At 42.1% G+C, this 12,586-nt stretch overlaps 1 protein-coding gene across 1 annotated transcript; it reads left to right on the forward strand.

The window, feature by feature from the left end:
- Positions 1-6,632: 6,632 nt before the first annotated feature.
- figla (folliculogenesis specific bHLH transcription factor) lies at positions 6,633-11,443 on the forward strand. The gene is made up of 6 exons (XM_055885965.1): positions 6,633-7,047; positions 7,233-7,379; positions 7,536-7,625; positions 8,069-8,248; positions 11,044-11,106; positions 11,272-11,443. The coding sequence occupies exons 1-5, from the start codon at positions 6,805-6,807 to the stop codon at positions 11,059-11,061; spliced, it is 678 nt and encodes a 225-aa protein (XP_055741940.1). The 5' UTR covers positions 6,633-6,804; the 3' UTR covers positions 11,062-11,106; positions 11,272-11,443.
- Positions 11,444-12,586: the final 1,143 nt, after the last annotated feature.

The following is a 12,586-nucleotide window of genomic DNA, read 5'->3' on the forward strand; positions in this document are numbered from 1 at the left end:
ACCAGGATCTCAGCTATCACTGCCTCATTGCCTGCGTCCGTAATGGGTCTGCGATCAAACGGCCACCCCTCACCACTGTCAAACGCTCTCTAAAACACTTCAGTGAGCAGGCCTTTCTAATCGACTTGGCCCGGGTATCCTGGAAGGATATTGACCTCATTCCGTCAGTAGAGAATGACTGGTTATTCTTTAAAAGTGCTTTCCTCACCATCTTAAATAAGCATGCTCCATTCAAAATAATTTGAACCAGGAACAGATATAGCCTTTCACAGAGATTGCTTTCCACCTGGCTACCCCTACCCCGGTCAACAGCCCTGTACCCCCCACAGCAACTTGCCCAAGCCTCCCCCATTTCTTTTCCACCCAAATCCAGATAGCTGATGTTCTGAAAGAGCTGCAAAATCTGGACCCCTACAAATCATCCGGGCTAGACAATCTGGACCCTCTCTTTCTAAAATGACCTGCCGAAATTGTTGCAACCCCTATTACTAACCTGTTCAACCTCTCTTTCGTATCGTCTGAGATCCTCAAAGATTGGAAAGCTGCCGCGGTCATCCCCCTCTTCTAAGGTCTTCGAAAACCAAGTTAACAAACAGATCACCGACCATTTCGAATCCCACCGTACCTTCTTCGCTATGCAATCTGGTTTCCGAGCTGGTCATGGGTGCACCTCAGCCACGCTCAAGGTCCTAAACGATATTATAACCGCCATCGATAAGAGACAATACTTTGCATCTGTATTCATCGACCTGGCCAAGGCTTTCAACTCTGTCAATCACCACATACTTATCGGGCAGACTCAACAGCCTTGGTTTCTCAAATGACTGCCTCGCCTGGTTCACCAACTACTTCTCAGACAGAGTTCAGTGTGGCAAATTGGAGGGCCTGTTGTCCGGACCTCTGGCAGTCTCTATGGGGGTGCCACAGGGTTCAATTCTCGGGCCGACTCTTTTCTCTGTATATATCAATGATGTCGCTCTTGCTGCTGGTGATTCTCTGATCCACCTCTACGCAGACGACACCATTCTGTATACTTCTGGCCCTTCTTTGGACACTGTGTTAACTAACCTCCAGACGAGCTTCAATGCCATACAACTCTCCTTCCGTGGCATCCAACTGCTCTTAAATGCAACTAAAACTAAAAGCATGCTCTTCAACCGATCGCTGTCCACACCTGCCGCCCGTCCAGCATCACTACTCTGGACAGTTCTGACTTAGAATATGTGGACAACTACAAATACCTAGGTGTCTGTTTAGACTGTAAATTCTCTTTCCAGACTCACATTAAGCATCGCCAATCCAAAATTAAATCTAGAATTGGCTTCCTATTTCTTAACAAAGCATCCTTCACTCATGCTGCCAAACATACCCTCGTAAAACTGACTATCCTGCCGTTGCTTGTTGGATGCAAATTGGATGCAGTCTATCACAGTGCCATCCGTTTTGTCACCAAAGCCCCATATACTATCCACCACGGTGACTTGTATGCTCTCGTTGGCTGGCCCTCGCTTCATACTCATCTCCAAGCCCACTGGCTCCAGGTCATCTACAAGTCTTTGCTAGGTAAAGCCTCGCCTTATCTCAGCTCACTGGTCACCATAGCAGCATCCACCCTAATATGCGCTCCAGCAGGTATATTTCACTGGTCACCCCCAAGCCAATTCCTCCTTTGGCCGCCTTTTCTTCCAGTTCTATGCTGCCAATGACTGGAACGAATTGCAAAAATCGCTGAAGCTGGAGAGTCATATCTCCCTCACTAGCTTTAAGCACCAGCTGTCAGAGCAGCTCACAGATCACTGCACCTGTACATAGCCCATCTGTAAATAGCCCATCTAATCCCCATACTGTTATTTTTATTTATTTTGCTCCTTTGCACCCCAATATCTCTACTTGCACATTCATCTTCTGCACATGTATCGCTCCAGTGTTTAATTGCTAAATTGTAATTATTTCGCCACTATGGCCTATTTATTGCCTTACCTCTCTTGTCTTGCCTCATTTGCACACACTGTACACAGACTTTTTCTATTGTGTTATTGACTGTGTGTTTGTTTATTCCATGTGTAACTCTGTGTTGTTGTTTGTGTCGCACTGCTTTGCTTTATCTTGGCGAGGTCGCAGTTGTAAATGAGAACTTGTTCTCAACTAGCCTACCTGGTTAAATAAAGGTGAAATAAAATAAAAAGATAACAGCGCTTTCTCTTTTAAGACTTACATTGTAGCAGATTTCGGAAGTGGAGACACTTGCTCTGCAATTGGTCAGTACTTTGAGGGTGAAAAACACACCTTCTTCACAAAATTTCTGAATCTTCAGTATTTCCTCCCTGTGGGGAAGGTATTGGGCCACCTCACAGCTGTACCTGCTTCTCACATTCAACATAAATGTTTATTTATATACTGTATACTGAACAAAAATATAAATGCAACATGTAAAATGTTGGTCCCATGTTTCATCAGCTGAAATAAAAGAAAGAAAAAAAATGTTAGTGAGCATTTCTCCTTTGCCAAAATAATTGATCCAGCTGACAGGTGTGGCATATCAAGATGCTGATTTAACAGCATGATCAGTACACAGCTGCACTTATTTTCTCTACCATATGCCACCTCCAATGCCATTTTAGAGAATTTGGCAGTACATCCAACTGGCCTCACAACCACAGGCCACGTGTAACCACACCAGCCCAGGACCTCCATATCCAGCTTCTTCACCTACGGTATTGTCTCCGGACAGGATGCGGGATGCTGAGGAGTATTTTTGTCTGTAATAAAGCCCTTTTGTGGGGAAAAACTCATTCTGATTAGTTGGACCTGGCTCCCCAGTGGGTGGGCCTGGCTCCCAAGCCTATGCTCTCCCAGGCACACCCATGGCTGTGCCCCTTCCCAGTCATGTGAAATCCCTATATTGGGGCCAAATGAATTTATTTAAATTGACTGATTTCCTTCTATGTACTGAAGCTCAGTAAAATCTTAGAAATTGTTGCATGTTGCAATTATATTTTTTTTCAGTATACATGCAGAAGCTGTGAGTTGACTATATTTTCAGATTTCTGAACCACTATGAGATAACAAATTGATTTGGGTTGGTGTTCCCATCTTAAAAGGTTGGAGCGGTGGGAATAATAATGTGTAAAATAAGCAAATTATGTATGCTGGATAATGAGTGTGCTACTTCACAAGCACACTAATAATAATAATAAAAATAAGTATGCCAAATAACATAACACCGCACTAACGACCCTATGACGTTGTTTAAAAACATATACAGTATGTATGGTATATTCTGTGTTCATTGTGAGATATAGACTTGATATTAATTGATAGATATTTATGATGTTTAGAATGTTTATGACATAATTAATGTCATGTTTATTGTCATGTATAATTAGATGTAAAGAATGACTAGTCAGGGTTGAGGGAAAGATGAAAGATGAACAGATCAAAGTACAGAGAGATCCTTGATGAAAACCTGCTCCAGACTGCTCAGGACCTCAGACTGGGGCAAAGGTTCACCTTCCAACAAGACAACGACCCCAAGCACACAGCCAAGACAATGCAGGAGTGACTTCAGGAAAAGTCTCTGAATGTCCTTGAGTGGCCCAGCCAGAGCCGGGACTTGACCTGATCAAATATCTCTAGAGAGACCTGAAAATAGCTGTGCAGCACTGCTCCCCATCCAACCTGACAGAGCTTGAGAGGATCTGCATAGAGTAATGGAAGAAACTCCCCAAATACAGGTGTGCCAAGCTTGTAGCGTCATACCCAAGAAGACTCGAGGCTGTAATCGCTGTCAAAGGTGCTTCAACAAAGTACTGAGTAAAGGGTCTGAATACTTATGTAAATGCAATATTTTGTTTGTTTATTTGTAATACATTTTAAACATTTCAAAAAAAATGTTTTTTCTTTGTCGTTATGGGGTATTTTGCGTAGATTGATGAGGAAAAACAACAATTCTATCAATTTTAGAATAAGGCTGAAACGTTACAAAATGTGAAAAAATTTGAGGGGTCAGAATACTTTCCAAATGCATTATATGCTATTCAAATATATTATCATATTTTTTTATGTATGGCACATTCATATATGGGTTTTAAATATATTATCATATATTTTTTTATATATGTCATATATTACTTTTCTTTATGGGGGCTAAGGTGCAGTGACCTGAAGATTCAGCTAGAGCACTGAGAAGTCTCACTCCCCCTCAGTCTGGCCCCATGTCAGGGTAGGTTTGCGTCCCAAGGCTTTTGGACTTTTTTCTGGCTTTTTGGGGGCGGACCTCTGAGGTAGAAACACAAAAAGGCAACCTTTTTTAGCCAGACACTGGCACTAAGCCGGATAGTGGAAATTCATGAGAGGATAAAGTACTGTGAGCGGCTGCTTGCAGGCTTTATGCACTTCACCTGGGCAGATACCCATCACCATATGCCTCTGCCCATCACCGCACAGATAATGATCTTTAGGTGTCCTTTTATCCATCTAGAATTTCAGAGGAACGGGCTCACTCATATTTCACAATGACCATAATGACATAACGTAATAACGTATTCTGTCATTTTGCATTCTTCTGATACATTTTGAAGCTTTTTAAATTAGTCTCAAGTTTTCCTTCATAGTAATTTCTTTAGTCAGTTTCCAGCCATGGCAACAGCATCTCTCTTCTTCTATATGGTTCTCTCCAAGCCCAACTGTTTGTTTTCTTTTCAATAAGTTGTTTTTTGTCTTTTTCAGTCTTAGTATTGCTTTTTGTGTGATCTTGTTATTTCAACAGGGGCTTTCAGTATATGGCGATAGATATCACCTTCAGACAATGGTGTGACTCAGACAGTGTCAGCTGCTGCTTATAGAATAGGAGAATCAGAACGCTATATTCCATCACATAATACAATAGAACAAAACAGAAGGTCAGAACATTGGGATCTAACTCCAAACTACAGCATAGAAGCTATTGTCCAGAAGAAATTACACATCCACAGCCACTGTTGTCACATCAGAGCAATGCAAACCTACTGGCTGAAGTATGCTTATCTCTTTGTCAGTACCTACGCAGTGCTCAGGCAGTGTGCTGGCCGTTCTGCCAATTCTCATACTCATTGTTTCTCTCTATCCATCTTAAACTTTTCTTCCTACAGTATATGACTCTTTGTTTCCGTCTGACATGGCACCAGGCCATACACAGTATAGTGCACTTTTGACCAGAGCCATATGGTAGTTCACTAGGGAGTGCCATGTCAGACACGGCCCTTGTCAATACTGTGTTCCTTCCTTTCCTTGGAAGCAGCAAAAACACACAGTACCACATTAAATCATTATTAAATTAACAGAAGCAAAACCATTGTAAAAAGCCATCGGTACTGATCATTGCCCTCCCTGTTCATATTCATCACAATTCAGACAAAGCACTCTTTCAATAAAATGTGCCTTTCTATATGAGCCAAAGGGAGTGCAGAAAAGGTCAGCAATGATGTTTCCAAATATGTTTTACCTCTGTATTTGCACATCAATTTACTCTCTTTCTCTTTTCCTTCTACTTATGAAGCGTTGCTCATGCAACTGAAAAAACAGCAACCGTTTTGACGTAGGCCTCTGTGGTTCCTGTATTCAGCACACAGATGTACCAGTAAACAGGAATGCAAATAGATGTCACATTGTCATGCGGTCCTAGGTTCAGGTTTTGGAAGTATCCTAACCCTCTCCTCAGTATTTGGGTTGTATTCCCTGTCTACTGCTTAGCACAGGAAAGAATAAAGGTAGCGGCAGGATAAACTAGGTAATCCGTGATGCAGGTATTAAAGGATTCATTATTTATAACCCAAAATTTAAAGCCAAGTGCAGTTGGACAGAGTGTGAAATGTTCAGGACAGGAAGCTATCATGTAGAGATAACATTTAATTTAATTTGTATACCATATATTTATAGTGTTATACATACACAGTAGCCTATTCCTCAGTCATGAGGTAACTTACTGTGACTTACTGTGATAATCTTAGGTAGAGCAAACACTGAGACTCACATCAGTGTCAGGCCGGAAAAGGGTTATGTCATTAATTTAATGATCTACTCACTTATCTCCCATTTGGGTCACTGCTATCCGGGATCTTTGGGATGTCCCAACTCTGACGTTACCCCATTGAAGTTGAACTGTATAAGGGTTAAGGTTAGGGTTAGGTAAGTGTTATGATTAAGGTTAGTGTATGGGTACGGATTAAGGTTAGGGTTTAGGGTATGGACGTCCCAAGGATTCTGAATCGCACTAACCATTTGGACTGTAGCCTATGAAAGAGAGAGGGACACACACAATGTTCAAAAAAAAAATGTTTATGGTTTATTTCAAGTGACATTTTACTTAAGTACTTCATTGCAAAACACACATATATCATTCTTGTTTTAACACACAAATGTTTTTTGTGGACCTTAGTAAAGATGTAGATAAAGGAATGCACTCTAGTCCAGGTCATATTGAAACTATTTTTTCTGATGTGATAAACTGTTGCTTCTGCGTTTGTTTGTTTTTTAACATTTTATGGCACTCCTGAACTCTAGTGGCTAACAGTATAAGTACAGTTTTCGATCACGCGGAATTGCTCACTTATGTTCCTGAACTATTTTGATTTGCATGGCCTTAATAGCAAACACGTGACACTTTGCATAATTAAGTGGATGTGATTGAGAAAAGCCACAAACCGGTAAATCGAGTTTCACAGGTGTGCGCTGGATTAAATTAATTAACGATACACATACAATTTATCTTCAAAGTGCCTCATTGTAATGTAATTGGGTTGTTTTATCTACTGTAAGATATCGGATATGGCCACACACGTAAAATATATCACTATGAAAAGCTTTGAAGTTAATGCTGCGGTGATGAGTGTCCCTGAGCGTGAGTTGATGGGTAACATTTTGGTGAGTGAAACAGGTGAGCCCTTGCTCCCAAGTCACTCCAACATAGCTAAATTCAAACGAGGGAACGATGGACTTTATGTTCACACGGAAGACTGGAGTGAAATTGTGAAGAGAAGACAATTGGTAAACGCCAAGGAACGAATGAGAGTAAGTGTAGCTGTAGGCCTAGGCGCCATGTCAACAAAAAAAAATGGCAAAAGTTCTGACTTGGAAATTGACGTAAAATACTGTCGCTCTGTCACGTGGAAGTAGGCCTATTGTACAAAAAAGTCCTCACCTTTTTGATTTATTCAATTTGTATGTGATCTGACTTGTGTAATTTGCTTCATTAGATCAAAAACATGAACAGCATGTTCTCCCGTTTGAAGCGTATGGTGCCACTGATGCGTCGTGACCGTAAACCCAGTAAAGTGGATACGCTGAAGGCTGCCACAGAATACATCAAGCTACTTGTGGCTGTACTACAGGACTCTGACAGTGTAAGTATAAAACAGTAGGTTTAATATGGTGATGGTGGTGTTGTTGCTCAGACTAGCAGTACATGCATCATACCAGCAATAGGCTACAATATTTCAGGCATAATTGCATTGCTCTAGTGATTCAATATGTTGACATGTAATTTGTATGTTTGTTAGAATAATGGGAGCAAGACTGATTTCTTGAAGAATGCGATCAACTATGCAACTTCTGATGGGATGTGTGGTGATCTGTGGAGGGTGGATGAGGTAATTACTTTGTGCATTCATAGCTGCTTGTGTTTACATGTGAAGAGCTATTGTATCAGTGTACAGTGTGCCCCCTATGGGGTTTTAAAACAATCCATCAACAACCACTATGCTAACCTCATACAACCATCCGGAATCTCGCATGCTTACATTCTGTTTTGCTGCGCAGCGGTAATCAGTTTGGTAATACGAGGCTACCAATATGCAGGTCAGTGGTCACAATTCATGGCCTTGTAGACCACCTGAGTGTGCAGGTTTTTGTTCCAGTCCAGCACTACCGACCTGTTTCCACTTGTCCGTGTCAGATTAGTTGAATCAGGTATGATAGATCTGTTAGTGTTGGGTTGGCACAAAACCCTGCAGTGACCACTACTTAAGGAATTAGATGAAAAATTACAGTAGTTAATGAACTACTCTGTATCTCACCCTCTCTTCTCAAACAGCTGCTGGACAGTGTGTCAGGAGTGTCCGGTAGTGAGTTGTCCGACGGGGTGACTATGACTCTTCCCTTGGTGACTACAGGGTTTGGAGCAGGAGATGGAGACGTGAGTGGGCTGGTGCTGCACCACTGTGTGATGCCCACCTACCAGTACATCATCCAGATGGCACCGGACCAGACCATGGTACTAAATGCAACACACCAAGACGTCGTCCCAAATGGCACTCTATTCCCTATTTATACCACTACTTTAACCAGAATGAGCCCTATGGGCCCTGGTCAAAAGTAGTTTATTGAAAAGGGTGCCATTTGGAATGCAGACCATGTCTTTGACTAACTGTGAAGGGTTGTCCATCACAAGGCCTAAAATAATATCTGACAGTGAATTCAGTGAAAACTACTTTAATTCTATAACAGTAGGCTCCCACTGTAGCCAACAAACACACAATAAAAAAATGGAACTGGATTCCTATCAAGGCAACTGTACTGACCAAAAATACAAACGCAACAATCTCAACGATTTTACTGAGTTACAGTTCATATAAGGAAATCAGTCAATTGAAATGAAATCATTAGGCCATAATCTATGGATTTCAGATGACTATGCAGGGCCATCACCTGGCCCAGCCAATCAGAATGATTTCTTCCCCCCACAAAAGGGCTTTATTATAGACAGAAATAGTCCTCAGTTTAAACAGCTACCCGGGTGGCTTGTCTCAGATGATCCCGGATTTTAACACTCGTTTCCTGTGTGCAATCATCCGCATCGAGCTAAAGGCTAGAGCTGCCGCTTTCAAGGAGCGGGAGACTAATCTAGACGCTTATAAGAAATCCTGCTATGCCCTCAGATGAACCATCAAACAAGCAAAGCGTCAATACAGGATTAAGATTAAATCCTACTACACCGGCTCTGACTCTTGTCGGATGTGGCAGGGCTTGAAAACTATTACGGACTACAAAGGGAAACCCAGACACGAGCTGCCCAGTGACGCGAGCCTACCAGACGAGCTAAATGCCTTTTTATGCTCGCTTCGAGGCAAGCAACACTGAGGCATGCACGAGAGCACCAGCTGTTCTGGATGACTGTGTGATAACGCTCTCGGTAGCCGATGTGAACAAAACATTTAAACAGGTCAACATTCACAAAACCGCTGGACCAGACCGATTACCAAGACGTGTATTCAAAGCATGCGCGGACCAACTGTCAAGTGTCTTCTGACATTTTCAACCTCTCCCTGACTGAGTCTGTAATACCTACATGTTTCAAGCAGACCACCATAGTCCCTGTGCCTAAGGAAGTGATGGTAACCTGCCTAAATGATTACCGCCCGTGGCACTCACGTCGGTAGCCATGAAGTGCTTTGAAAGGCTGGTCATGGCTCACAACATCCTCCCGGACACCCTAGACCCACTCCAATTCGCAAACCGCCCCAACAGATCCACAGATGACACAATCTCAATCGTACTCCACACTGCCTTTCTCACCTAGACAAAAGGAACAACTATGTGAGAATGCTGTTAATTGACTACAGCTCAGCGTTCAACACCATATTGCCCACGAAGCTCATCACTAAGGACTCTGGGACTGAACACCTCCCTCAGCAACTGGATCCTGGACTTCCTGATGGGCCGCCCCCAGGTGGTAAGAGTAGGCATCAAAACGTCTGCCACGCTGATCCTTTGCTGACGACACAACGGTGGTAGGCCTGATCACCGACAACGATGAGACGGCCTATAGGGAGGAGGTCAGAGAACTGTCAGTGTGGTGCCAGGACAATAACCACTCCCTCAATGTGAGCAAGACTAAGACTGATCGTGGACTACAGGAAAAGGCGGGCCGAACAGGCCCCCATTAACATCGACAGGGCTGTAGTGGAGTGGGTTGAGAGTTTCACGTTCCTTGGTGTCCACATCACCAACAAACTATCATGGTCCAAACATACCAAGACGATCATTGAGGGCACGACAACCTTTTCCCCCTCAGGAGACTGAAAAGATTTGGCATGGGTCCCCAGATCCTCAAAAGGTTCTACAGCTGCACCATTGATAGCATCCTGACCGGTTGCATCACAGCCTGGTATGGCAACTGCTCGGCATCTGACCGTAAGGCGCTACAGAGGGTAGTCGAACGGCCCAGTACATCCCTGGGGCCAAGCTTCCTGCAATCTAAGACCTATATAATAGGCAGTGTCAGAGGAAAGCCCATAAAATTGTCAGACTCCAGTCACCCAAGTTATAGACTTTTCTCGGGTTACCGCACAGCAAGCGCTACTGGAGCGCCAAGTCTAGGACCAAAAGGCTCCTTAACAACTTCTACCCCCAAGCCATAAGACTTTGTACACTGCTGCTACTCGCTGTTTGTTTGTTACCTATGCATAGTGTCACTTCGCCCCCACCTACATGTACAGATTACCTCAACTAGCCTGTACCCCTGCACACTGACTCGGTACCGGTGCCCCCTGTATATAGCCTCGTTATTCTTATTGTGTTACTTTTTATTTTAGTCTACTTGGTAAATATATTTTCTTCTTCTTGAACTGCACTGTTGGTTAAGGGCTAGTAAGTAAGAATTTCACAGTGAAGTCTACACTTGTTGTATTTGGTGCATGTGACAAAGTTTGGTTTGATTTGGATCAAGAATGATCCACCACCCAAAGGACATCCAGCCAACTTGACACAACTTTGGGAGGCACTGGTATATTTGGTATTTTTTTAGGATCCCCATTAACTGTTGCAAAAGCAGCAGCTACTCTTCCTGTGGTCCACACAAAACATGAAACATGACATAATACAGAACATTAATAGACAAGAACTGCTCAAGAACAGAACATGGGCCAGCATCCCTGTGGAACACTTTAGCGCAACTCAATATTAGGAACGTGTTCCTAATGTTTGGTATACTCTGTGTATAACCTGTGATATTCTCTTGGGTCTAGACTGCTAGCAGACAGCCCTGTATGAACTGTTTACTCTCTATAGATGTTTCAGCCCAGCTGAGAGGAATGGTAGAGAGACCAAGCCTGGACTCAACATACCTTCCAGGTAGGTTTACAAGAGTTGTGAGCATCCTAAATGGCTCCGTATATAGTGCACTATGTAGGGATTATGCTTCCATTTGGGACGCAGTCATAATTTGCTTGTTGTACACAAAGGTATTTTCACACTTTGATACAGAAGTTTGTTCAAATATAAAGTTTTTTTTTTTAGGGGCTAAGCTTCAGATGGGAGAATGTTCTCAAAGAAAAACAGACGGAAGGATGTTGTATTTGTTAAATTATATTTTATGAATTTGGTTGGTACATAATGTGTTTTGTTTTGTTAAACTTTATTTATTTTTACAATATTCAGTAGCCCCTTATAATAAAATGGTAAGCATGGAGTGGTTTGTATGTTTTTATTTAGCAAAGAGATTTAGAGTAGGGTATTAGTAGGTCCCAATGCCTTTTGAAAGTATTGACTTTTTCCACATGTTTTTGTTACAACCTGAATTTACAATTGATTGATTGAATTTAGATTTTTTTTGTCACTGTCCTACACACAATGCCCCATAATGTCAAAGTGGAATTATGTTTGTTGAAATTTTTACAAAGTAATGAAAAGCTTAAATGTATTCAACCCCTTTGTTATGACACGGCTAAATAAGTTCAGGAGTAAATTAGCGTAACATGTCACATAGTACTGTACGTTGCATGGACTCTTGTCTGCAATAATAGTGTTTAACATGATTTTTGAATGACTACCTCATCTCTGTACCCCACACATACAATTATCTTTAAGGTCCCTCAGTCAAGCAGTGAATTTCAAATACAGATTCAACCACAAAGACCAGGGAGGTTTTCCAATGCCTTGCAAAGAAGGGCACCTATTGGTAGATGGGTAAAAATGTAAAAAGCAGACATTGACTATCCCTTTGAGCATGGTGAGGTTATGAATTGCCCATTGGATGGTGTATCAATACACCCAGTCACTACAAAGATACAGGCGTCCTTCCTAATTTAGTTGCTGGAGAGGAAGGAAACCGCTCAGGGATTTCACCAAGGCCAACTTTAAAAACAGTTTAATGGCAGTGATAGAACTGAGGATGGATCAACATTGTAGTTACTCCACAATACTAACATCATTGACAAAGTGAAAAGGACACCTGTACAGAATAAAACATTTAAAAACATGCATGTTTGCATTAAGGCACTAAAGTAATTTTAAAAAATTGCCAAAGAAATTAACTTTTTGTCATGAATACAAGTGTTATGTTTGGGCCAAACCAACACATTACTGAGTACCACTCTCCATTTTCAAGCATAGTAGTGGCTGACTCATGTTATGGATATGCTTGTAATTGTTAAGTACTAAAGTTTTTCGGGTTAAAAATGAAACAGAATTAAGCTAAGCACATGCAAAATCCTAGAGGAAAACCTGGTTCAGTGTGCTTTCCACCAGCCACTTGGAGATTAATTCACCTTTCAGCAGGAAATTAACCTACCAAGAAGACAGGGAATGTTCCCGAGTGGCTGAATTACAGTTT

This window comes from Salvelinus fontinalis, chromosome 28, assembly GCF_029448725.1.
Source record: "Salvelinus fontinalis isolate EN_2023a chromosome 28, ASM2944872v1, whole genome shotgun sequence".
In the NCBI taxonomy this organism is placed as follows: Eukaryota; Metazoa; Chordata; class Actinopteri; order Salmoniformes; family Salmonidae; genus Salvelinus; species Salvelinus fontinalis.